At 46.9% G+C, this 27,581-nt stretch overlaps 1 protein-coding gene across 1 annotated transcript in view; it reads left to right on the top strand.

Moving 5' to 3' along the window:
• Positions 1-3,995, top strand: part of ANKRD46 (ankyrin repeat domain 46) — a 48,830-nt gene extending 44,835 nt beyond the window's left edge. Inside the window, exon 5 of the mRNA XM_043601476.1 lies at positions 3,788-3,995. Within this exon, the coding sequence (XP_043457411.1) occupies positions 3,788-3,884 (97 nt within the window). The 3' untranslated portion in view covers positions 3,885-3,995. The remainder of the gene's footprint in view (positions 1-3,787) is intronic.
• The last annotated feature ends 23,586 nt before the right edge of the window (positions 3,996-27,581 follow it).

Genomic DNA, 27,581 nt, shown 5'->3' with positions numbered 1-27,581 from the left:
GGGGATGCAGGGAAGAGACCAGCATCCGGTGAAACTACTCTCTAAAATTGCTCAGGTCCAAACCATTCCAACTGTGCTAGACGAAGTAGAACTTTGGGATCAAGACATTTCTTTGTGCTCTGAAGTAGCTTCAACGCGGTGTTCTAGGGACGATTTTAGCCTTGCCATGGATACCTCCTTGACTTTCCTCACAGCACAGATAGTCTCGTGTTCTGTTCAGCCACCTTGGACTTTGCACATCAAAAACGGACAGTTCCAAAGCCCAAGGCATAGCGTCTACGTTAACCAGCAGTAGAGGTGGCCACACTCCAGTTAGATATCAAGGAAAGCAATATGGAGTCCTTGTTGCCTAATATTCGCCAAAAACTTATAATGATATTTGTAGGTTATTGCTTGGAAGATGTTTACAGATTAGTACTGTTCAAACTTTCTGAAATTTCTGTATCCCTGCTGTCCAGTGTAATAGCCACTTGTTACTAGTGGGTTATTTAAATTAGAAATTCAGTACTTCATTAGCACAGTTATCTGAGCCTAAAACCCAATTCCACTGTACATTTTAAAATAAAACTAGCCACATTTCTAGTGCTCAGTAGCCACCAGCGGCTATTATATTGATCACGAGAAAGTTGTTTTGGACAGCACTGTTCTAAAATCTATGAAGTCAAATCAGATCAGCGTAAAGCTAGATATTGAATTGTATTATGGCAGTGCCCACCCCAATTACTTTCCCTAGCTCTTCATTAATAGGTGGTAATATTATGCAATGCTTTTTGACTTGCAAAATCTTTGCAAATTGCTGTTATTGTTCCTACCTCACAGTTAGAGAACTGAGGCACCTGAGGCAGGTTGGAATAGCATGCCCAGAGTCACACAGCAGAGCTGGGATTTGTGTTCGGGCAGTGTAGGACTGAAATCTCTTTTAACCCTCGTGCTCTGATGCTTCCAGAATTGTCCTGAGGACTAGTCCTGTGTACCCAACCACTGCATTTATTTAAGGAAAGTTACTGAGGATGCTGTTGGCACAATTCTTTATGAAGACGCCTGAAGAGGAACTTTTGCTTCTTCCAACTGCAAACAACTACATTTCTTCTGAGCTTTTGCTTTCATCTTATTTTCTCTATGACTTATGTAATCGATTAGGTAGAATTTTTCATTCACGCTAGATGCTGGAAAGCTTAATGCCAAATTTGGGTTCCCCTAGAAGGAATTGCAATGTAGGTCAGTATGGTGTTTTACTAGAACCTCATTCCTGGTTTAGTTTATATGCTCATCTTTAGTTTTATTTTCCTATTCTAAATGTTCACTTTTTATTTATGTAATTCTGTATTATTGAAGTCCCTTTATTTATTTTTGAATCGTGATAGGGGATGGATAGTTAATTAGACAGGTATTTTTATTAGTGTGGATTGGTAGGACTACAACAAAACTCAATTTCTGGAAACTAACGGCAGAAAATGCACTGACCTTTTGCAATTGGAAACAATAGTTTGTTGCCTCCTATTCAAAATACACTTATGGTTTCTGGTGTAGCTGCAATTGTCCGTTTCCCTTATTCATATGTCTCTCTGTTCCAAAAAGGATTTAAGTTCTGCTGAATAAGCAGGTATTATTCTAAACTATGGAAATCGAATGTCCTGGTTCTGTTCTAGCATTCTGATGAATCATTTGAGTGAAGCCTGAAAATTGGACATTAACAAGATACTATAGTCACAGAATTTTAAAGATGAAGGGACATTAGGAGTCATCTAGGGAGGGGAAGAGAACCAAGAGGGACTGAATGACTGGTCCCACAAGTAAGAAAGGGGCAGAACTGTTCATGTGAATCCAGATATAATGTGTTACTCTTATCACACTTTCCCTTATCCACATCTTCCAGCCTCCCCACAGGCTATTGTAAATATGATTTAAAAATACAAGTATCTAGTGTTAAACACATAAATATAACTTTCTTGCCATTGTGTTCTGTGTACTTTTTTTTTTTTTTTTTTTTTTTTTTCAATGTTCATTTTAGTTTTGGGACAGAGAGAGACAGAGCATGAACGGGGGAGGGGCAGAGAGAGAGGGAGACACAGAATCGGAAACAGGCTCCAGGCTCTGAGCCATCAGCCCAGAGCCTGACGCGGGGCTCGAACTCGCAGACCGCGAGATCGTGACCTGGCTGAAGTCGGACGCTTAACCGACTGCGCCACCCAGGCGCCCCTGTGTACTTTAAATAGATAACCAAAATACTGATCTGGTCAGTATACCGATAATGTCACAAGCCAAGAATGTATTTTCCTGTAACCCCACTCTATTTGTTTATGGGAGAATCACCATAAACCTATCATCTTCTCTTGGTAAACACTTTGAGAAATCTTTCACTTCTCAAAAAGAAAAAAAAACCCCACTTTGAATAATGCATTTTCTCTGTAAAGCACCTCATACCGTGGAGACGCTGCAAGCAAGCTAGGCAGAAGGCCCCCGAGTTTCTGCAGCACTTTTTCACTGGTCAGTCGTAGTACTTTTTCTTACGAGACCAATGATTTCTTCAGTCCTGTTGTCTGCTGTATACTTTTAATTAAAAGTGAGGGGGTTGATGGTGGCAGGACTGTTTGTAAATGTCAGCCCTGGAGTTCTAAAATGCCCTGCTTGCCGGTGCTTCATAGGGCACACAAGTGCTTAGTTCTCTAGTGTGGCAGAGCTGTCTGTGGGTGTTAAGTGCGTACCTCTAGTAGGTGTTCCCAGGTGTCCTTTCCCACGTCTTTGAAGTCGTTCTAAAAAGGCAGTGAGAAATGAGTGAAGATAGAATAACCCTCACTCAGAATAAAACTGTCATTGTATCTGCTTAGGAATCAATCCCTCATTTAGGGGTGCTCAGTAGATCCTTCTTGCTCCCTTTTTTCCCTAAAGGTTCTGTCTTCGTTTTAATCTGGGTTATTGTTTCATGTCCAAATTCGTCTAAGGGTCAATTTCATAATAAGCTCTGATTTAGGGTAGTTCCAACTTGAGATGTACAATAGTTAGTCTACTCTTGAGATAAAAAAAATAATAGATGGCTAAATTTTTGTTGGTGTTGTAGGAATCATTACAAGTTAACGTGTGCATATATTATTTTATGAGTAAACATAGTTAAGCAAGTTTCTGTTGTTTCTCTTTTTTACAGTATTCTTTAATGTGCCTTTAAAATTGTATGGTGTGTAGTGTTAGCTCCACAGAATCCTTGTGCATTTTTGTATGTGTCCATACGCCAGAAAACCTTTTTGGAGGTTAAAGAATAATTGCCAGCCTAATTCTCTTGCAACTTCATGCTATAAATTGCAGGTATTTAGAAGTGTGGCCTTACAGAGTTAGTTATTTCTTCATATAATTGGGCTACGAGAAGGTTATTCTCTGTCACAATAAAAATTAATATTCCCTTTCTTTGGGGGATTAATTTCTAAATTTGAAGACTCTGGGTCAGAGTTGGCTGGGCTATTTCACTGAAATTTCAGCCCCTAAGAAACAAAAATAGGTTTTGGAATAGTTTCTAGGTCACTGGCACAGAAAGCTGGCAAAAAGCTATAACTTACTTTGGATAGTCCTAGTTAGCACCATTCCATCAGTACAGGCTGTTCTTTTAAGCCTGTGACTCAAGTTTAGGAGAAAATAAAATGTAGGGATCCCCAAATTCTTACTCTTATAACGTTCAGGCTTTGATTCTCCTATAGTTTAGTAGGGCCCCTGACTTGGGGGAAGGGAGACATATTTAATCAGGTGTCAGTTCTGTATTTCACCTTATTAAACTGTCCACATTCATCTTTTATTTTAGCTTTTACTCCAGTTCTGGATCAGACAGTGGAGGCTGTGGTTATACTGAAAAACATGCAGACTTGGGAGGTGATAGATCCCAGCTATCATTAGTGTAGACTGACCTTGGTCAAATAACGTAAGCTTTCTAAACCTCTATCTTCATCTGTAAAACAATTAATACCTACCTCACAGACTTAACAATGAATAAAACTTATTTATTTGTGTGCTGTGTGCCTGCGTGTGTGTGTGCCTGACCCTATAAATTTTGATAGTGTTGTTATTCCCATAAAGAATACAAGGCTTAAAAAATTTGGTCCGTTTCCTAAGGTCACGGAGTAGACCATATCAAGAGTCTGATTCTTCCAGTTTAGTGCGTAGCCATTAGAACATGGTGCTTCTCATAGTCACCACATCTGAAAGTACTCAGTACTCTATAGGGATTCAGTGTAAGTTCTCCTCTTCTCTTGACAGAGTAAATTACGTGGTTTATTAACTGAACTCTAGCTTTTTATGTGCAAATGATCTATGCATTATCACACAATTTCTGATTTACTGAGGAAGCTTTAATAACTGCTTTATTAATTAAGACCCCTGTCCATGATTTTTCATAGCTGCAGCTCTAGAAGAACCCATAGAACCTTCCAGGCATCATCTCATTAGCTCTTGCTGCCCCTTCTTAATAATGGAGCTTCTTGGCCATGAATAGAGAGCCCAGAGACCTCTCTAGTGACAGGGAGAAGGAAAATGTTCAAGCTCATGACAGCTGGACTGCCCAATCTCAGGTTTACATTGAGAAGGGAAGTGTACCTTTTAAACCAATTGTGAAGTTTTAAAGTGTGAAACGCATACTGTGCAAGACTGAAGAGGGTGATTTCCATTGAGTGCCATGAAAAAAGATCTGGATGTGGGTAGCCACATTGACTATATTCTTTCAAAAGGGTTCTTCTAATGGAGCTACTCTTGAATATCACAGAGTAAATGAAAGTTATGGAAGCCTGTATTTTCTTTCTGGTTGAGTTTTTTTTTTTCTGTTGGAGAAGCATGATATTTTTCTCATGATTTTTGTATCTTAGATTATGTTGACAGTGTCAGATCCCCAGAGATGTGGTGACATCATCTTGCCTGATTACAAAAATATTTGAATGGCTGGGCTTAGAAACCCACCATTACTTCTTATGATCTTCAGTAAGTACGTGTTGGTCACATGAAATGGGAATGCACTAGATCCTTAATTAAACCTTCAGCCATACTGGAATTCCCATTCTGGAAAGTGGCAGCCCCAGGCCCCAACACAGAGGAGCTCTGCACTATCTCATTTCCCCTTTGGCAAACCCTTCACCTTTGCAAGGCCTGCCCTGCCCTTGTCTTGAGCTACAATTGGAAGAGAGAGAGAGACTTGAAAAGCAAGGAGTTCTTGTTCTTTTGGTCCTGACTCAAAGAATGCTATAAATAGAAGGGGCCTGGAGCTCCCATCCTACACTATGATTCTCTTTGGACAGACTAAACATTTGACCCTACTCAGAATACAACCTCTATTTAATCAAAAGGCAGTATGGCTGCTATTAAATCAAAAGGCTTATTCTTATTAGAAATTATTTCAATTCCAGAGATAAATGGCTAAGGCCCTTTTCTCCTGCTGGTTGAGATTCTCTGTCGTCGTTAATAGAGCCCTAATTACTAAGACCGTGGCCTAACTTTGGTTCGCTGGCTTACAACTGCTCAAATAACATTTCCGGTTGTGGAATAAATATAGATGACCACCTTATGTCAAATGTCAGCCTTTTAAAATGTGTTTGGATGTATAATGTTTTTTACTAATTTAATTTTGATAAAGTAAGATGTAACAGTCTTGCTTCTGGTGCTTCTGAGTTGCAAGAATGGGTATGAAGGGATGAGACAAGATGCCCTACATTCAGCGCTCCACAGGAAACACACACAAACCCACAACTTGGTCTCTCTACCTCGCTATTTACCAGGTTTACAGGAAAACAAGCAAGGCACGCCTTTTCACAGACACCCTCTATTTGTGATTGGGAGGCAGAGTGGCTTAGTGGTTAAGCACATGGGCCTTGGAGTCGGACCTGGCTTTGGATCCCCAGCCTCCAGTTACAGTGGAGGGGCCTTGGGCAGGTTAACCTACCCTTCTTCCTTAGCCTCAGCTTCGCCGTCTGTTACATGAAAATAGTAACACGAACCAGAGGCTCAAATGAGATAAAGTATGTAAAATACTGGATGCAGGCTCTGATAGCTCTCAGTTATTACCATATTTACATGATTTCTTTCCCTTTAGGCCAACCACTACCTAGAACTGTGCCAGTCCCCACCCTGCACTTTAGGAAGCATTTATTTGCAGAAAGGTAAACTTCTGGTTTCTTGTAATTGGCCAGACCCTCAGGCGCTGGCTGATTGGGTTCCCAGATGACTGGATGGCTTGCACTCTTTTTTGAGCTTTCTTTAAATAATACCTTAATTGTTAGCTCAAGAGGATGTTGACCAGTCTCTACCAGTCTCCCCTAAATCTTCCCTGCCGGCAGCCCAGGACATTTGAGGAGCTACAGAGCACTTTCCTCTGGGTGTTGAGAGATGTAAGGGCAAGAACTGGAGAAGCAGGGCCTGTGCTTGCCAGGTCCAGACATTTGGTCTCTTATTTGCTCCCAGTGCATGGCTGTAGGGTAGCAGAATTGGGATTTTTTACCCTCCCCACTTCTACAGCGGAGGAAACAGGGCTGGGAGCTTTGCAAGGCGAGACAGAAGTTGAGCCCAAACCACCTAACCTCCCCCGGTCAGTGCTCTCTGCACCTGGCTGCTGTCGCCTCAGCATCAGAGGCCAAGAAAGGAGAGACACAGACGTCAGTGTCACTGACACCTGGGGCTGTCCCCATGATGACTGGTGTCATGGAGCGGCATCTCTGAAGCTCTGCAGTTGGAGAAGAAGCAGAAAGACCTCACCACTGGGCCCCTCCTGTCCAGTCCCACCCTGCGGTCTGCCCAGCGTACCCGCTGCCCTGGCAGTTCCTCAAGCTGAAACCAGAGGACCATCCCCTCTGCCGGAGCAGGATGTGACCTCCACTAGGCAAAGCACGTCTATTTGATCTTGAACAAAAGACTGCGATGGTGTCGAAAATGACAGCTCCCCGGCGGTGATGTCATGGTGTTTTGTTTGTCTCCATGGAATGCGGGGATCTGATTTCAGTTGTGAAGAAAAATGGTCTGGGGAAAAAAATTACTTCATTCGGAAAATTCCGAGAAGCCATAAATACGGTTTGCAGCTGATGAAAGCACATTCACAGGCAGACAATGGCTTTGGGATGGAAGCAGAGCCCTCTGGAGAGGCCAAGCCCTTCACCCCCACCCACTGCCACCAGCAGTCCTGCTTCTCCGGGGCTTCTGGCAAGACTGAGAGCAATTCCTCTGTCCGCTGAGGAGATGCTCCGTTCCCCAGTGGCAAGTTGGCTGGGGACAGATTTTCCCTGGTTCTCATCTGAAATTACCTCCTGCCCAGTTCATCCCTGGAGCATCTGGCACAGTTGCGTCCACCTCCCCTGTCCTAAATGATTGACCTGCATTTCTGAGTTCTGAAAGCAAATTAAAAATAACATTTTGTTTTGTTGTTTTCATTTCTTATTCACTTTCTAGCCTTGCAATCTCTTGTGAATCCTTTTCACTTTGCATATTCTTTTCTTTTTTTTTCCTACAGTTGGCACAGTGAGAAAGGGGAGAAAACAGAAGATGAAATTCTATTTTGCTTTTCATGAGAAATTTAAGAGTATAATTCCTAGTCCAGATCCTCAGCCCTGAGTCAGGAAGGAGTCACCACTGCCAGGAAAGACCAGAGGCAGAGAGCTTAGAACCAGGGGCAAGTTTTCAAGTGCTCAGCCTCCCTCTCCCCCTCCCTGCCTCAAGAATATAAAAACAATATGGCGAGATTATAGAATTTCGGGAGATCAGAGAAAGTTTCCCTAACCTAGCCCTTCCTTCCATCATTGTGTCTTTCTGGTGCCAGGTCCCTAGGTCACTGAGCCTCTCATTCTATATTGTCTGTTCCCCTGCCCCCAGCTTTGCAGCGCCCTTCTCTTGGGGCCTGGCCTCCGAGAAGTCCATGGTGTTTCCAGGCCATGGGAGTTGGTTTTTCTTGCAACTCACTACAGCCTTTGATTTCCATCCACAGATTGGTTGCCAGAGACAAGCCCCTTGCATTTAGTCCTGAGAAGAGGAAGCCCTTCCCTTTGGCCTATGGCTTGGTTGCCAGCCCACACAGGTCTGCCCCAAGTATCTCAGCCCACCAGCTGCCCCATCTGCAGGTCTGAGCTGGGCCATCGTGGCATGGGCACTGTCCCATGCCTGGCAGGCACCTCCTGGCTCCCACCTCCACCCTGTTAGCCTCAGTGACCCACCAGGCCTCAGGTTCATGCTCTTGAAAGGAGAGCTTGAAAGGAGAACCTTAGTTTGTGCTCTTGAAAGGAGAGCAGGTGCAAGTTCAATGTCAGAGGAATCTCAGGAGGAGACTGCATATGTCCTTTGTGGGGGCTTTCAGCCCTCCGGCCACAGCATCACCAAATGATAGAGGAATAAAAACAAAGCCAAAGCTTCTTCAAATGTCCCCATTAACCCAATTAGTCAAATCCTGAAGGGGAATTTGTCTTAATGGAATTTGACTGTATCTCAGTAGAACTTGAAATTAAAAAACCATCAGTTCACATTTAGGAAATGTGGATTTTCAAGCTCCTGGGATTTGATTTCTAGATACGTGTAGTTTTTCCTCATAGATCAGTGTTGCCCCATAAAATAGAATACAAACCAACTGAGTAATTTTAAATTATCTAGTTGCCACATTTTTATTTATTTATTTATTTTTTTAAATTTTTTTTTCAACGTTTATTTATTTTTGGGACAGAGAGAGACAGAGCATGAACGGGGGAGGGGCAGAGAGAGAGGGAGACACAGAATCAGAAACAGGCTCCAGGCTCTGAGCCATCAGCCCAGAGCCCGATGCGGGGCTCGAACTCCCGGACCGCGAGATCGTGACCTGGCTGAAGTCGGACGCTTAACCGACTGCGCCACCCAGGCGCCCCTAGTTGCCACATTTTTAAAAAGCAGTAAGAAGTAGTCGAACTTAATTTTAATAGTATATGTTATTTAACCCAATATATCCAAAATAGTAACGTGGAGTCGATATTAAAAATTATTGAGATATTGTATATTCTTTTTGGTACTACCTTATTTTGGACTGGCCACATTTCAAGCCACAGTAGCAGCTTCTGTGCTGGATGATGCAGTTATAGACAAGTGTCATCTGTCCTGGGAAGTGGGCAGTGGCTCCGAGAACACAGCTGTAGCCCAGCAAACCAGAGGCCCGCATCTGTTTGAGATCATAGGGTATGACCAAATCAGTGAGGGAGCCCATTAGAAAGTAAGTGCTATGGAAACAAAGGAAAAATAGAGCAAGGTAAGGGAATAAGTGCTGATGGTGGGTCAAGTTGCAGTATTAAAGAGAGTAGGTCAGTAGCACATCTGTATGCTAAGAGTTGAAGGAGGTGAGAAAGTTGGCCAGGAGAGCATCCTGATAGGACAGCTAGAGCAAAGACCCTCAGGTGTGCAGGCATACGCCTGGTGTGTTTGAGAAATAGCAAAGATACCAGTGTGTCTGGAGAGGAACGAGCAAGGGGGAGAATATTAAGAGATGAAATCACAGAGGTAAGGTGAGGGGGGGGCTAGATCATGTAGGGCCCTCGAGGCCATTGCAAGGACATTGCTTTTATTCTGAGAGGGAATCACTGCAGAACTTTGATGTGATCTGGCTTGAAATTTAACAAGGTCACTCCAGTTGCTGTGTTGAGAACAGAGTGTAGGAAGGCAAGAGTGGAAGTAGGAGGACCAGTTAGTTTATTTCCAACAAGATGATGATGGTTGGACCAAGGCTGTAGTAGTGAAAATGACAAAGAATACACGCCTTATGGATGTATTTTCAAGGTAAAGCCAATGGAGTAGGAGAAAAAGAATAGTCCAGTATGACTCCTAGGTTTTTGGTTTGCATAAACGGTGAGATGTCAGGACCATCTGCGGAGATAGAAGAGGCTGCAGGTGGGCAGGTTTATGGGAGAAGATCAAGGGTTCAGTTTTTTTTTTTTAATGTTTATTCATTTTTGAGAGACAGAGACAGAGTGCCAACAGGAGTGGGGCAGGGAAAGAGAGGGAGACACAGAATCCAAAGCAGGCTCTAGGCTCTGAGCCATCAGCACAGAGCCCGACGCGGGGCTCAAACTCACGAACCATGAGATCATGACCTGAGCCGAAGTCGGACACTTAATCGACTGAGCCACTCAGGCACCCCAGGGGGTTCAATTTTAAACATGTTTACTGTAAGAGGTCTGTTTGACATCCAAATAGAAAGGTCAAGTAGGCAGTTGGAATTATGAGGCTAGAATTTGGGAGCGAGGCCTGGGCTTGAGGTACAGATTTGGGAATTCTCAGCATATGGATAGAACTTAAAGCCCTAAGATGCAATGAAATCAAATCATCTGAGTGCATACAGGAAGAGCATCCCAAGGCCCTCCAACAGTAGATGGTTGGGAAGATGGGGAGAACCAAAGAAAGACACTGGGGAAGAGTAATCAGAGATGGAAGGAAAACCAGGAGACTATTGTGCCCTGGAAACCAGAGGAAGAGAGAGATTCAAGGAAAAAAATATGAACTGTATGGGATGTTCTGGCAGGTCAGGTCAGATGTGAGAGATGAGAACTGACCGTTGGGTCTAACAACAACATGGAGGTCACTTTAGTCCTGAGGAGAACAGTTCCATGCGCCAGGGGAACGAAAGCCTGACTGGTGTGGATGTAAGAGAATCTGGGGCAGAACTGCAGACAGTAAGTATAGATAACTCCTTCAGGAGCCCTGCAAAACAGTAGCTGGCAGGGTAAGTGGGAGCAAGAGGAAGCTTTTTTAAAAAATCAACTTTATTGAGGAATAATTTAAATTTGAAGCATGCAGTTAAATGAGTTTTGACAAATGTATACACCCATGTAATCACAACAATCAAGATATAGAACACTTCCGTCACCCCAGAAATTCCCTTGTGCCCCTTTATGGTCAGTCTCTCCCACCCCCCCCTCCCAAACCCAACCCCAGACAACCACCGTTCTGCTTTTTATCACTGAGCTTTGTTTCGCCTTTTCTAGAATTTTGTACAAATTGAATCATACAGGATGTACTCCTATGCCTGGCTTCTTTTGCCCTGCATGTATCATAGTTCCTTCCTTTATATCACTGAGTAGTATCCTGTCATACAGCTATACCTCAATTTGACTACTCATCCACTTGTTGTCAGACATTTAAGTTGTTTCTAGTTTGGGGCTATTATGATTAAAGATGCCATGAACATTTGTATACAAGTCTCTGTGTGGACATAAATTTCACTTCTCGAGTAAATTTCTAGGAGTAGAATTACTGGGTCATATAGTAATGTATGTTCAATTTTATGAGAAACTACCAAAATATTTTCTAAAATGTAATTTTACACCCTCACCAGCGATGTATGAGTTCCAGTTGCTTCACAGATTTACCAACACTTGATATTGTCAGTCTTTAAATTGTAGATGAAGATTTTTTTTTTTTTTTTTTTTTTTACGGGGGTTGAGTGGATAGACTTGATTTCAGAATAGCTTTAGATTCCCAGACAAGTCTCAAAGACAGAACAGAGAGCTCTGGTGCATCCTTTGCCCAGCTTTACCCAATGTTACCTTCTTATAGCACCATAGTATATTTGTCACAACGAAGAGACTGACGTTCACATTATACAAGTAGCCCCTCTACAGTCTCTAACCGTATTTTACCAGTTTTCTCACTCATGGCCTTTCTCTGGCCCAGGAGGCCACGTTGGGTCAGGCCTCAGTCTCTCCAGTCTGTGGCCCTCTCTCCATCTTTCCTTGTTTTTAATGCCTTTTCAGTTTTGAAGAGTACTGGTCAGATATTTCATGGAATGTCCATCAATATGAGTTTATCTGAGCTTTTGTTATGATTCAGCTGGGGTGATAGGATTTGGAGGAAGAACACCCCAGAGGTGAAGTGCCCTTCACATTAGATCACATCAGGGGCACATGACAGCAACATGGCTTATCACTGGTAATGTTACCCTCATCACTTGGTTAACATGGTGTCTGTCAGGTGTCTTCCCTATAAAGTTACTCTTTTTCCCTTTCCATGCTCTACTTTCTGCAAGCCAGTCGCTGAGTCCAGCCCACCCTCAGGGAAAGGGGATTTAAGTTCCAGCTCCTGGAAGGGGGTGGCATCACATGTATTACTTGGAAGTCTTCTCTAGGGCAGATTTCCCCTTCTTTATTTACTTGGTTGAATCATTTTTACAGAGAAAGCTTTCTTTATATTTTAATTTTTTGTTTATTTTAGAAAGAGAGAGAGAGAGCACAAGAGGGGGAGAGAGGCAGAGGGACGAGAGAATCTCAATCAGGCTCCATGTTCAGCCCAGAGCCCAACACGGGGCTTGATCCCACGGTCCTGGGATCATGACCTGAGCCGAAATCATGAGTCAGATGCTCAACCAACTGAGCCACCCAGGCGCTCCAAAAACCTTCTTTTTAAATGATGGGGAAATAACAGCACATTTGTATGTTGGTGGAGCCAAATATTGTGAGAGTTTCTTTCATTTTTTTCAGCAAGTGTTAACAAATTTTTCATCATTAGAGTCCCCACCAGGCCTTTTCTTGTGTCATTTTAAACGTCACTTTTACCCATTATTCAGCTTCTTTAGGCCCCATTGGAAGTCAGAGGACCTGTAGAGGTCCGGGCAGAGTTTTCATAGATGGCCCGGCATTAGATCCGGTCATCCAGCAAACCCCTCAGTGCTTACGGAAGGATGGCCCCTCTCCCCAGCCCTCACCTTCCCGCCTTCTCCTTCCTCAGCCCACAGGATCCCAGACAGGACGGGGATTCCAGAGCTGGGGAAGAGCCCGTGTTTTCCTTGGGTAGGAAGGAGCCAGACATCTGTCATGAGGAACTGTGTAGCCGGGGCCGTCTGGCGGGGACTGTGGGAGCTGACAGTGGCTGAGGGGAGGGTTCTAGGGGAAGGAAGAAGCAGATGGAGCTGCTTGGCTCCAACTCAGAATCCAGAACTGTGGGCTCTGTTTCTTCTGTCCCCTCATTGGGAGGACAGAGCTCTGAGGACAACAACCAAGGCTCTGAGCCCTGGCAAGGAGCTCCAAGGAGAGCCAAGTCTGAGCACCCCAGGGCAGCGGGGATGAGATATGAAGGACTTTGGAGGTTCAGGTCAGAAACTCAGTGGTGGAAGAGACAGCCCAGGAGAGAGAGGCCCGCGACAGGCCCTGGAAGGGACTTGGGCCACTGCCAGCCAGCTTATCAGCCCCACTTCCCCACCCCCACCCCCAATCCCTACACAGGGAGACTCTCATCTGGCCTCCAACTGGGGAACCCCAGGCCCACATGCCTGGGCCCGCAGGGTGTGGGGGTGGTGGACAGAGGAGTGGTGACAGAGGTGACCTATTCTGGGCGGCAGAAATGATCTCCAGGCATGTATTTTGCAGAGGCTAGCAGTATGGTGTCTATATAGATCTATATATTTGTAGATGAATCAATCCATACCCTGCTGTGACACCAGAAGAACGGCCACCATAAAAGAAGGTGGTAAATTCCCTCTCATTCAGAGAATACCGCTGTCTTCTCAACCAGCTGCCCACGGGTTTCTCATCAAGATAGTAATTCATTGTACAAGGAAGGGAACTTACCGTGTGGAAATTCCCGCTTCCTCCGGATAACAGTATGCGCAGTGTTAACCTTGGTGAGTAAGAATCTCCCTGTCCCCCACCACCCCAAAGGCAGCTCTTCTCTGTGGAAGCCTGCAGCCACTCGAGGCCTTATCCAAACCCTCTGCACAAGTCTGAAAACTGCCCAGGACAGACCTCAGGGTGAGCTCAAAAGAACCGATAACCCCATTGGTCGAAGCAGATGTGATAATGTTCTTCCTGCCCAGCATCTCCTTCTTGTGAGGGCAGCACAAGGCTTTTCCTTTGGGGCAGCAGCTCTTCCCCGTCTGTTCATGTGCTTCCACGGGCCCAGGCCTGGCCCAGCACAGCGGCACATTTCTCTGGCTGCAGGAATGGACACAGGCTGAGCCAGTCGGAGTCGACTTTGGCAAGCACTGCTAGACTGGGGGCCAGGGCGGAGCCTGCCCGACGACGGAGCTGATGCCGAGGGCAGGAAAGCTAAGGGGTGGACAGAGTCCTGACTGAATCCTCGGAGCGCTTGGCTCCAGCTGGTCTTGTCAGTTACAGACCAAGCAAATTTCTTTTTTCCCTCCCTCCCTCTCCTCCTCCTCATCTTCCTCCTCCTGCCTTTTTCTCTCTCTTCTCCCGTTTATTTTGGCTCGGTCCAGTTTGTGGTTTTTATCTCTTGCACTAAAATTGTTTCAACAAATATCCTCATGGCATCTCTCCCTCACATGCCTGCCGGGGACACAACCACCGACCCCCACACAACCCCGGCCTCTCACCCAACACTGTTTGAGAAAGGCTTAAGCTCTGGTTTTTCACGGGTGCCACAGGGCTACTGTGGGAACCATCCCATGGTTCCCCAAAGGGGGGCAGCCCCTTTTGTCCCCTACAGCATAAATGAGAATGTATTTTTAAAACTGAATCCATGTATCTTCCTGTTAAACAAGAACTTCTTGTTTTTTAATTAGAGAAAAGGGGGATATTATTCCTAATGCACCTACCATGAGGACTTTAGCATATTTCCTTACAAATGTTTCCCCAGTACACGTTTCCTTGGGTCTAGCCCTGGTGCCTCACTGTCAGCAGCAGCAGCAGCAGCAGCAGTCAGGTAATGTCATTAGCATTTCTCTCTCACTGTGGTTTTTTCATGGTCTCTGTTTTCAACAGCTTCCCTACTCAAAGGTCCAGTCATGAGACTGGAAAGCAAGTAACTCACCTAGAACCAGGTGAGCCCTCTTGTCTAGGAGGGAGCTGTTACTGGAATTAACCATGCTTCTACCATTTCCGGGAATCTGGCCTTCATCACCCGGAGTTTTATACTGATGCCTGGGTCGGACCCCTAGGGAGTCTGCGTCAGTAGATCTGGGGTGGGCTCCAGGAATCTGTATTTCTGAGCAGTTGCGAGATGATACCAATGCTGCAGACCTCAATACGCAGGACTCACCTGGGAGCTAAAATGCATTTGCTATTTGGGTGATTCGTAGACCCACTCAAGTTTGAGAGCCCTAACTTTCAATTTAATAGTCACTTACTAAACACTAATTCATGCCTCTGTGGTTTTTCAGAAGCCTACCTTTCTCTTCTTGGGGGCCAAGTTTCCGAGTGGGGTATGACCTATAGCTTCACACCTAAAGCCCCTGGGAACCCCCAATGTCACATCACCTAAAATGGGAAACGTTAGCACAAGGTTTCTTTCACTCTTGTGTTATAACCTTCCTCCAGCTGGTTACAGATTAAGGGGCAGGCTGCGGAGGATTGGAGGCTCAGTTCAGTTTCATATTTACTGAGTGTTGGGGACTGTGTCAGGGGCTACAAAAATAAATACAACATGGTTCCCATCCTCTAGGAGCTAATGGATAATGGGGAGGTGAACATAAAATAAATAAATGCTTGTAAGCTGAGAAGCAGCAGAGTAGAGGAAGGCGGTGTTCCCTGGGAGTCCAGAGTAGGGGCACTCAGCCAGTCTTAGGGACGGGGAGGCTGAGCCGAGTAGGATTTAGCAGTTAGCCAGGTGAAGGAGCATGGGAAAGGCATCCTCAGCATGAGGAACAGTGAAGGCAAGGAAGCATGAGACATCCAGGTGCTGGCAGGTGTGGGATGGTGAGAAATGGAGCTGGGGGAGGGGGTGGTGGTGAGGTGGGCCAGGTGCAGACCACTTGAGCTGAAAAGACGATTTAGAACCTCCCAGATCTCTGGTCTTCCAGCCCGAGAGCCGGACCTGGAACCAGCATAGGACTATTGGAGGATTTTCAACCAGTCCACTAAGTGGAATGACTTGGTTTCTCTTGTTGCTTATAATCTCACCTCAAAGGCAGCAAGTTTGGTCAATAATCGCCCAAGCCTCATTGAGGCCTGCACATACCTGGCCACTGCAAGACTTCCTCAATGGCTCCTGCAGCCAGAACCACATATCTGTCTAAGGAGGAGGATAATGTGTTTAGGTCAGGTTGCTGGTAATAGGGAACCATATAGCAGTGAGTTAATTCAAATCCTGCCATATTTTCTCCAGAAAACAGTCCAGGGTTCATATGGGGGCCCTGTGGTCAAACTCAGGCACTTCTGGCATTTGAATCCATCATCCTTGACTGCCTTGCTACTCAGAGTGTGGCCTGGTGCCCAACAGTGTCAGCATCGCTGGAAACTTGTTCAAAATACAGAAAGGGGTCTGTTCCAGACCCGCTGAACCACAGCCTGCCTTATAATCAATCCCCAAGTGACTTATTCAAATACCTGTAATTGAACAAGTTGGCCTATACTCACTGCAGCGAGGGAGGCTGCACACCTTGGGTAACTGTGGACCATCTCAGTTAAAAAGGGGTTTGAGGGGCGCCGGGGTGGTTCAGTCAGTTAAGCGTCCGACTTCAGCTCAGGTCATGATCTCGCAGTCCGTGAGTTCGAGCCCCGCGTCAGGCTCTGGGCTGACGGCTCAGAGCCTGGAGCCTGCTTCTGATTCTGTGTCTCCCTCTCTCTCTAACCCTCCCCCGTTCATGCTCTGTCTCTCTCTGTCCCAAAAATAAATAAACATTAAAAAAAAATTTTTTTTAATAAATAAATAAAAAGGGGTTTGATAGAACTGGCAGGGCTTGGGCTTTGGTTAGGTGAATTTAGGGAGAGCCCAAGAAATCAGGCATTTGTTCTGGAGTGGATGCTCTCAGGAAATGGGACAATTCTATGGCTGAATACCTTCATAACTCTTACCTATAAAGAAGGTAGACCAGATACAAGTTACACGTGTAATTGGTAAAGAAGCAGCCATCACTCATATTAGCAAGGAGTAGAAGGTGTTTAGTATTTTGTGGTGGTTTTTGTCTGTGCTTAAATAAAATTACGAGGCAGTCTGTTTTGACTCACCTCGTCGCAATTGCAGAGTGACCTTGACTGATGGCATTCTGTGAGATTGTTTACGTTCAATGAGAAAACATCTAGGCCAGCTTCAAACAAGACTAATGCCTAGCTGAAAGTGTCAGGCCAGTTTCCAGATGTCAGGATCTGCTTTCTCCTTTCTCACTATTAAGGACGGAGAGTCAGTGTTTTAGAGTGTGGCTTCCTTATTCAAGGTTGTCTCGTGGCCCAATATGGTTGCTGGAGGACCAGCAATCCTATTAGTGTTCCAGAGACAGGAAGCAGGGGAAGGGAGAATCAAGAGCACATTTCCCAGCTCCCTATAAAGAGCTTTTAGGAAACCCCATCCAACTCCTTCCATTTATACCTCATCGGCCATCCCTAGTTTCAAGAGCACAGGGAAATGTAGACTTTTATCTGGCTATGTTGCTGCCCCTCTCCAAATTAGGTCGTTTGGTAGGGCAGAAGGGGAAATTGGGTCTAGAATAGGCTACTGGCAGTCTCTCTCTCTCTCAGACAAGGAAGACTGGGCTTAAGAATGGGGAAATTCCGGGCCCTGGGGGGCAGCAAGATTTTATCTTCCCCTCTTTATCAGTATTTAACATTCCAACAACCAGAGCAAGCCAGTCATAGTAAAACAGAATCAGGGTCTCTCCAGTGTCTGCAAGAAATTCTTGTTAAAGGTAGAATTTGCTTCTCAAGTCTTCCACACCACCTGCTGGGAGAGCAGGAGCAATGTGAATGTACCAGCCAGAAGAAGGGCCCCCACGGCCACAGATGGGAGAGCCGTCGGCATGAGACCCGCACCTGTGAACAGAGTCCGTCTCATCTCCTCTGTTAGAAGGCTATATCCCAGCCCTGGGGAGATGAACAGCAGGAAGAGGGGGGAGAGAACCACTTAAAATGAGGTATGGGAGCTAATAAGATAGAGGCATCCCTTCTCTTTCCTTCCATGAACTAGCATAGCAGCTGGGAATCCCAAAGGTCACTGGCCTGTATGCACAGTAGGGTCGCACGGACGCCCAGGTCACATGACTCACCCCCACCCCCGTCACACACACACCCTCCACCTTAAGTAGACCTTCACTCCCTTCGGGGTGGCCCCAGTCATTTCCCAGAAGCTCCACAGGGACCCCCTCACACGTGCCCTTGGCTGTATGCCAGCTGTCTGCTACACTGCCTCCTTTGACACACATCGGCTGAGCAACTTCAAGCACCCAAGCCCTGTGGTAGACACCAGCGATTCAGGCGTCAGTGAGATACATCGTTATCCTGGAGAGCTGACAGCTTTTGCAGAGGACACACAATGATCCCGAACACATAAATTACAAATTGCGGAGAAGCTGTGTTAGAGAAGAAACCCAGCGGACCAGCAGGTGATAGGGTGTTCCTTGAAAATACCCCCAAACAGCCAGGCGTGTTCCCACTTCAGGGCACAGCTGCTGTGCTTTCTGCCAGGAACAAGTTTTCCCCTACAATCCCCATGACTCACTCCCTCGCTTCCTTCAGGTCTTTGTTCAAATGTCACCTTCTCAAATGCTGCCTTCCCCGATGCCCACCCCCATCCTCTGCTCTCCCCAGTTCCTGGCCTCACTCTGTTTTCTCCACTAACACTTTAACACTTTGTTCCACAAGATCCGGGGGTTTTGTCTGTTTGGCCTCTGTCACCAGTGTCTCCAAATATATGCGATCGGCCTTCAGTGAATGTGTGTTGAGTGAATGAATGAGTGAAAAGCTAGCACAAGAACCGGGCAGTCGGGGAGGGCCCCTCGTGCCCTGCTGACCAGGAAGCTGATGAAGCACGAGAGAAGGTGATTTATGTTTTATCACTAGTCCTCTGGCTATTTGAGGCAGAATGGCTTGGAAAGAACTGAGTGTGGAAGAGGGGAGGGGGACAAGGTAGAAGGCCACTGCAGTGGCCGAGGCAGGGAGATCAGGGGGATGGGGCGCTGGAGGAGAGTGGGCGGTGGGGAGCCGCTTGGGAGGTGGAGCAGAGAAGACTTGGGCTTGCACACCTGGGCTCTGGAGCCATGGTCTCTGCGGCTTGAGTTGGGGCAGATGGGAGGACAAAGGAGTACGGGGCAAGTCAAGCGGCCCCCTCTCCAACTCTGCCCCATCGTGGACCTCTGGAGCCCCGAAGCAGCTTGCAGAGAGTCTCAGCGTGGCTGCAAGGGTGTACCACCTGGGAAGCCCCGCCCAGTTGGGCCTTGACCCCTGCCGAGTCCTTGGGGAGCCTGGGGCTTGCCGGTTACACGAAGAGCAAGGGGTGTGCCCACCCCCGCCTCTGGGAAACTTGTGCTCAAGCCCTGCTCGGGGGCGTCGGGATGGGAGGGGAACAGACCTGCCCTTTCCCACCCTCTCTCTCCTCTGCAGCACCCACTGCTCCAACCTGACCTACCTGGCTCAGCTGACTAAAGTGTCCACAGGGGTGAGATGCAAGTAATTAACTAGCAGAAGCTCTGAAGCTCCCCAGATAATGATCGGCCCCGCAGACACCCGCGTCAAACCCTATCCATAGAGTTGGAAGGAGGAGGAGGGTCAGGCTCCCCAGAATCCTGAACCCAGCAGGTGACAGACACCCAAAGTCCAGTCCAGCACCCTTCTCCAAGGGCTCTGTCCCCACTTCCAAGGCTACCAAGAGTGGCCCCTGACGAGCCCATGGGCCACCAAACCATGTCCGGTCTCTTCGAGGTTTGCACCTTCTCAGTTTCCCCAACTTGCCCTTCTGTCCCCACCTTCCCATTCCCCAGACATACTCTGATCCCATCCCCACTCTGCCTCCTCCATGAAGTCACCCCTGGCTGCCTCGCCTTCTTTGTGTTTCTTTTCTGGGTTCTTTATCATCTGTATCCTTATTTCGGCATTTGGGGCTGTTCTGTTTCATCCGCTGGCTTTTTAATTCCTATGGGCTGAAGGGTATGTTTTACATGCCCACAGAGTGGTGGTGGTGAGAGCAAAGAACTACAGCAGACCGAAGGTGCGTTCCGGTCCCACCCGCTACTGTGTGACCTTGGGCAAGGAACTTCTCTGTGCCTCGTTGATAAAGAGGCTACTCATGCCCACTTGAGAGGTTCCTGGAAGAATTAAATAGAACGCTCTTTGCAAAGAACCCAGCCTGGTGTCTTGTGCTCAGTAGGGACTCCACACATGCCAGCTATTACTCCAGTATGACAAATCTCCATATCTGACATTGCACCAGGCATTCAGTAGGAGCCCAGTAAGTGCTCAGTGGCTACATGTGCTCAAGCTCTGTCTTTAGTTGCTTCACATGGGTTATACATCAGAACATTTGTTTCCATTTCTCTACAGACTCAGATCATGACTGCAGGACTCCAAAAGCACAAGGCTGATCTCTCATTTCCTTAGAGCCTGAGCCAGCAAAGAGACAACAGATCAAGTTCACAGGTAAGTGTACAAATTGACCTTGGACCCCTCTCAAGGGGCGGAGAGAAACTTTCTCACAAAAATGTTTGCTATTCCTCCCATCCTTTTCCTCACAGACATCCCCAAAGTAAAAGCAGTCTCTGGGGAACCCTCTCCTTCAAAGACAGATCCCATGTGACCTGTTGCAGTGACTGAGGCTCTATCGAAGACTGGTGTGGTCACCATGACCCCTCCCTTATTGACCTTCAGGCCTCCAGGTCCTGGGCTCAACCATTTTATATACATATGTCTCCTGTCATCGTCACAAAAACCTCATTCTACAGGTGAGGAGACTGAGGATTGGCAAGGTTAAGAAACTTGCTCAGGGTCACACAGCTGGTGAGTAGCAGAACCAAGATGTCCACTCAGTTTGACCTCTACCAGTCCATGCTCCTGCCTCTGGGCCACTCCCTTTTGAAGTGAGGCAGTCACTGGCTTAGAATCTGGGCCAAGTGATAGACCCTCCTGCTGGAACCTCAGTCTCATCCCTTCCTAGACAGAGGGAGGAACGGCCACCCTCCCACTGCCCAGGTGAGGGCTTTTGGATGGGGGCAGGAAGAGAGTAAAGGGTAAAAAAAAAAAAAAAAAAAACCTCATTTATGGCTAACCAGATTTCTGTCTTGCAGCAATTTATATCTATTTCCCCTAATTTAGGCAACTCTGAATATGAGAAAAGCATTCAGCCATTTGAAGAATGCTATTCAACTCATGACAAAGAACAATTCTTTTGAATCTGTGAGAATTTTCTGGAAGTCACATGTCATTTTCACTTTCACCTATTAAAATTGAAGCTTACATTCAGCTTTTTAAAAAACTCCTCAGTTTGCAGAGGCAGCCAGCAGCCAGTGGCGCAGGCCGGGTCTCGGGCCCTTGCCAGAGGTCGTCACTCTCTGGAAGCACCCACCAGCTCAGCAGACCACAGCCTTGGGCTCAGACATGAACTGACCTTGAAAGAAAGAAAGACCTGCACAAAGATCATAATGAACCAACAGAAAATATTCAACATCCGTCATTATCTCCACTTACGTGGGGCTTGGGAGCGGGATGTGGCACATTCCAAGAGCTGCTTTAGGGAAAACCAAGCCACGAGGAGATGGCGTTCCTGGGCTGGACGGGAGCCTGAGGCCTGGATGGGGCCTGCTTTCCGCACATCTGCTTCCCTCATAAGGGATCCCTGACTCCCAGGCTAGGGGCCAGAGCAAGGACTTACCTGGAAGAGACATCTGCTAAGCAATTCGACCAAATGCAAATGCTGCTAGTTTAATGATCATAATTTCCTACAGCAGGTTCCCCCAGCACCTCCGCTATCGTGTTAGTGGAATCATTTTTCAATTTACTAGGTACAGAGGAGACCCAGTGCACAGGGCCAGGCCAAGGGTGTGTGTGCATGTGCGTGTGCGTGTGCGTGCGTGTGTGTGTGTGTGTGTGTGTGTGTGTGTGAAAAATGCCTGCATTTTTCAGGAGTGAGGATATTTGCATAACACAGATATCTTTGCAGATACCAGACAAACAGGAAGTTTCAGAACTGATGCCATTTCCTTTCACTGTGAATCAGCAGCCTCTCTCTTCTCACACACAAATGATGAAAATCACAGGGTCCAGCCCTGGAACGTGAAGTGCGAGAGAAGAGCACAAAAGCATCAGAAGTCACCTTCTCTGGTGGGGTGCTTCCCTGGGCGCCCACCTGCACTCCTCAGGCCATCCCCTTCCAGCTACCCAGCTTCCTGGAGCGCTTCAAGATATGTTTGGGTGCCCACCCTAAACACATTAGCAAAACAGTCTTCATCCACACAACCTATGTTATACCAGTGCTTGGGATGGGGCCCAACCGGCTCTAGGGGGACCTCCCTCGTCCTTGTTCCCGGCCCCAGGACTGTATTCCAGAGGAGCTCTGTGAAGTAACACGCCCTGGATGTGGCACCAGAAAACCTGGGCTCAGATCCCTGCTCCAACCAGAGAGGCCCTGGGCAAGCCACTTTCCCCTACGAGCCTCAGTTTTCCTATCAGTTACACGGGACTGATAGTGGCTCCCTGCACGTTTGGGGCTAATAATAATACAAGCGCAAGGCAAGAAATATAAGGCGGCAAATAAAAGCACAGGATTTGGAGTCGGATATCTGAGTTCAAAACCCAGCTCCCGTGTGTACTTGGCCGTGATGCTTGGGGCAAATTGCCTAACTTTGCCAAATGTTAATTTGCCCAGTTATAAAATGGAGGTAACGACAGTCTGTTGAGAGGATTCAGAGATATGACCACCTTGCACGGAGCAGAGTCTGGCTCACAGGAAATTCTCAACAACATGAACCAGTTTTCCTGCTGCCCGGCCCCCCCCTCCCCTCCCCCCCCCCGTAGCACTCCTCCCTCCTCCAGCGCCTCCAGGTGCTGTAAGATCCCGGAGGTGGAGACCACTGCATGCCTCGCTGGTGAGGGTTCAGCACCTGGCTTAGCCCGTAATAAATCAGCTGAATGAATGAATGGATGCTCCTGGTGCGTAGCAGGTGCTGAGGAAATCTATCTGTATAAAATAAATTTATACGAAAGCCACAGACCAACTCCCGCCCTCTCCGTTTTTGAAATTCCTAAAAGGGGGGCAGTAGAGAACAGTGATGACAAACATCCGGGGCTTAGTCAGCAGTCAGGTCTGGCGTGTCCTTTAATTTTCCGCACTGAACCTAATAAGCAGGTAGAGGAATGTGTCAGGTAAGTCCCAGCTTCACGACCCGGGAAGATGATTCTAAAACTTGACTTTCTTTTCAAGATTACAGGCCTTGCGTCTGGTATCCCTCTTGCCCCATTTCTCTTGGTTTCCTCCTTAGGTCTAATGGCCTTTTCTTCTCGAAGAGCTGGTGCCTCTGAAGTCCAGCCAGCTCCCCGTCCCCAGCCTCTTGGAGGACAGCGAGCCACACCCCACTGACTTACCAGCCTGCAGGGGTGCAGGCGTGCGACAGGCTGGTGTCTGCAGGAGGACAGCACGCTCACGCCAACATTTGCTCCGGGGCACGGCCGTTCAGCTCTCGACTCGTGCCCTCTGTGCCAGGATAGTGCTCACTGGCCACTCCTCCGAGAGTGAGTCCAGGATGCCGCGGACGCACAGCCTGAGTGCCCAGGTCTGGAGTCAGACAACCTGGCTTTGCACGCAGACTCTGCATGGACAAGCCGTCTGATCTGCTACCTCTCTCAACCTCAGTTTCCTAATCTGTGCAACGGAGACCAGTGCTAGAGCACTGGGCGATGCAACACTTAATAGCTAGCTTGGCGCCAACCTATGAAGTGAACCCCAGCCAGTACCAGGTTATACCTGCTAAATATTAGCTCTGCTCATTTCTACTGCAGAGGTGGGTATGGCTCCAGGCACACTGTAAACACTCTAAGCACTAGCCACTACTTTGACTACTTTTAAGTTTTGCTCGTGTCACGTAGTTCCCAGTGGAGGGACGTTCGGAGGAGGGATGGCCCTGGAGAGGCCCGGTCTTTGCCATCTCCCAGGTTGACTAAGGCCCTCCTGCCTTCCATTGCTCGCCAGAACCTTACGGGACTGCTGGGGATGGGACAGAACCTTGGGATGTTGTCTGCCTAATGTGAGTCATGGTGCCTCCCCGTGGTGCCCATGGCAGGAGTTCTTTTCCCCATGAACACTCTTTGCGAATCTTTATTACAGCAACAAAAGAGCCAGATAGCTGGTGGTCCAGTCCCGGGATGAGCACTGCATGTCGTATGTAAGCCAATCTGACAATAAATTATATTCATAAAAAAATAGTTATGGTATAAGCCAAGCCAGTGTGTGGCTAACCTATCACACGCTGGGGTCCCTCGCACTGTCTTGGAAGGAAAAAATCCAGAGACGTGCCACTACATAGGATCTGTGTCAGAGGCCAGAGGCCCTTTTCCTCATGTTTTGGACCAGTTTTTAAAAAGGAGTTCCCAGGACATTAGGAGCATGGAGGCAGCCCTCCCCAGCAGCAGGAGTTGAAGCTCAGGCATCCCCAGGTCTGCTTCCTGTGCCCCAATAATACAAAGGGAGAAACATCAAGGACACTGGGCCCAGCTGGCCAGAGTCTAGAGGTCATGTCTGTCCCCAGGGAGAGCCCGCTGGAGTCCATGTCTGCTAAGGGCCAGGATAGCCGCTCACTCAACGCTGGAGGCCTGTGACCCCCTGCCTGGGCTCTGATGGCCTGCTGGGCCCCCGTTGTGAGGAGTAAAAGTGGCCATCGATGTCCTGCAGACCCGGCAGTCCCACCATGGAATGGGCTGCTTGTCTATGAGGTCCTCTCCTGTCAGCTCATAAAAAATGGTCCTGCTGGAGGAGCATGGAAGCTGGCCAGGGAGGGAGCTGACCGCACCTCAGAGCAGCGACTCTAGAAATGTCGCCTAGGTGATGGTTGCCCATCAAAGCCAGATAACAATGCAAACCCAAATGGGATTTTCTGGTAACTGTTTTATCAGCAGACTTTTTTTTTTTTTTTTTTTTTTTTAGAATTGCAACCTTTGTGAATAGGACTCCCAGGGAGAGTTTACCATGGGTTTTTCGAGCAACTGTATCTATCCTTTGCTATGTCATGACTATGAACAATATAACATAACATTGTAATCATAGAGCTACCATTTCCTGTCTGTAAACTATGCTTCTATCCTGAGCAGGTATTTATACATGTTCTCTCCTTGTAGCTATGCCTTGCCAAACACCCATGAGAAAGGAGTTATAGTAACAATTCTTCTTCTTCTTACACTTTTCATTCTAGTTTTGTGTCATTATTAATAAAAAATTTCATTAATAAGTGTAATAAATCAAGAAAATAATTAAATAAATATTTATTAAATAAATAAAATTTAGGGGCGCCTGGGTGGCTCAGTCGGTTGAGCTTCCGACTTCAGCTCAGGTCACGATCTCGCGGTCCGGTCCGTGAGTTCGAGCCCCGCGTCGGGCTCTGTGCTGACAGCTCAGAGCCTGGAGCCTGCTTCCGATCCTGTGTCTCCCGCTCTCTCTGACCCTCCCCCGTTCATGCTCTGTCTCTCTCTGTCTCAAAAATAAATAAACGTTAAAAAAATAATAATAAATAAATAAAATGTATTTAATCAATAAATTAATACAATAAATTGTATTAATAAATGTTGTAATAAATACAACATTCATTAAGCTTTTTCAACATGCCAGGCATTGTGGTCATTGTCTTATAACTGACATCTCACTCGTTCTCTCCAGAGCCACATAAAGTATGTACAATTATTACCCGTTTCATGGATGAGTAAGAGGAGACCTGGGACTCCAGCCCAGACCTGCTGCCCCTGGAGCCTGTGAGCTTCCAGCTGCCCGGCCCACCTCCCTTCTCAGCCCTGCTTGTCCTTCCTCCTCTCTGGCCAGCAGAGGCAAGGGCCACAGGGCTGCAGAACCCACGCCCAGAGTGCGGGCAGCTGAATCAGCCAGACTCCAGAATGCAGCAGATCTGGCTTTCCCAGCAGTCGGCGAAGACCAGTGGTAACTCTCCCGTTAGCACAAACAAGCTAGTCCAAATGACTTCTGAAGCTTCCAGGGCAATTCTGGATTGGCCACTCAGACTAACTGGATTTAGACTGTGGGGTTTGACATTCGAGCACAGAGGATGGAATAACATCAGCTGAAAGTACAGAGTTCCCATATACTCCCCCTGTCCCCAGCACCTTGCGTTAGCACAATACATTTGTCACACACAATGAACCGATCATTATTAACTACAGTCCCCAGTGCGCACTAAGGTTCACTCTTGGTGTACATTCTGAGTTCTGACCAATGTATGAAGACATGTGTCCACCTATACAGTATCCCACAGACTAGTTCCACTGCCCTAAAATTCCTCTGTGCTCTGTCTACTCGTCCCTCCCTCCTCTCTAACCCCTCACTGCCCAGCTCCTGCCCCAACCCCTGGCAGCCACTGAATTTTTTACTGCCTCCATAGTTTTTACCTTTGCTAGAATGTCACATAGTTGGAATTATGCGTGTATGTAGCCTTTCCAGACTGGCTTCTTTCACTTAGTAATATGCATGTAAATTTCCTCACATCTTTTTATGGCTACATAGCTCATTTCTTTTCATTGCCAAATACTATTCCACCGGCTGGATATACCACAGTTTATCCGTTCACCTGTTGAAGGACATCCTGGCTGCCTCCCGGTTTGGGCAATTATGAATAAAGTCGCCATAAATATCCACAGCCAGGTTTTTGTACGAAGTTTTCAAGCAATTGCTGGGTTGCATGGTAAGTATGTTGAGCTTTACAAATATATTTTAAGCTTAATTTTTCTTTGGATGTTTTGTGTTTTAATGTGAGCACTTAAGTTGTCCTGGGGATTTGCAGCTCTCCCAACAAGAGCAAGAGACCTCCCGAGTGCAAAGATCTAACAGTCTAGCCTCACCTCCTGTCCCCATCCCTCCCTTAGCCTCTCCATCACCTCCCCCCCAACTTGGGGAAGAGGGGGTGCACAGGACATATCTGCTCTCAAACCCACCAGGCTGAAATTCCATGCAAAAGGCCTGGTTCACACCTGCTCTGGGGTAGGGAAGTAATTATATGGCTTTTTACAAGCATGCAAGTTAAAATTCAGTTCCTCGGGGCGCCTGGGTGGCGCAGTCGGTTAAGCGTCCGACTTCAGCCAGGTCACGATCTCGCGGCCCGTGAGTTCGAGCCCCGCGTCAGGCTCTGGGCTGATGGCTCAGAGCCTGGAGCCTGTTTCCGATTCTGTGTCTCCCTCTCTCTCTGCCCCTCCCCCGTTCATGCTCTGTCTCTCTCTGTCCCAAAAATAAATAAATGTTTAAAAAAAAAAAAAAATTCAGTTCCTGTTGAGTGTGCACAAAGATGCCGTTCATGTCAAGCTAAATCGTTTAGAATGTTGACAGAATTTAAAAGTAAAATTGTGGACTCATTCTGGAATATAATCGAACTCACTGTATACACATTACAAGATTCTTGAATTTTAATATATTTCATTTCTTTCTCTACCTCAATGCTCCTTTTCTTATTGAATTGCTCCTTCCTCTTCTTGACATCCCTACCTCTGCTTTGGAAAATCACACTCATACTTTCTTAGCTCCACAGGGCAAGAGGCTGGCCTTATTTCTCTTTGTAACACCTAAGTAAATATTTATTGAATGAATATTTCAGAGAAAAGTATCGTGGTTTTTTTCCCTCCAGTTTGGAAGTGTCTTTCCACTGAGTCAATCTTCACAAACGTGTACCCGTGAGCATGGTTGGAATGCCATTAACAGAGTGATTTAATGTGTATTGAAATGTACTGTTTACTTCCTAGGGTTATAGAGTCTTGGAGGAGATAATCAAGGGC

Source organism: Prionailurus bengalensis, chromosome F2 (genome assembly GCF_016509475.1).
Source record: "Prionailurus bengalensis isolate Pbe53 chromosome F2, Fcat_Pben_1.1_paternal_pri, whole genome shotgun sequence".
Taxonomy (NCBI): domain Eukaryota; kingdom Metazoa; phylum Chordata; class Mammalia; order Carnivora; family Felidae; genus Prionailurus; species Prionailurus bengalensis.
This window is presented reverse-complemented; position numbering and strand designations above follow the sequence as displayed.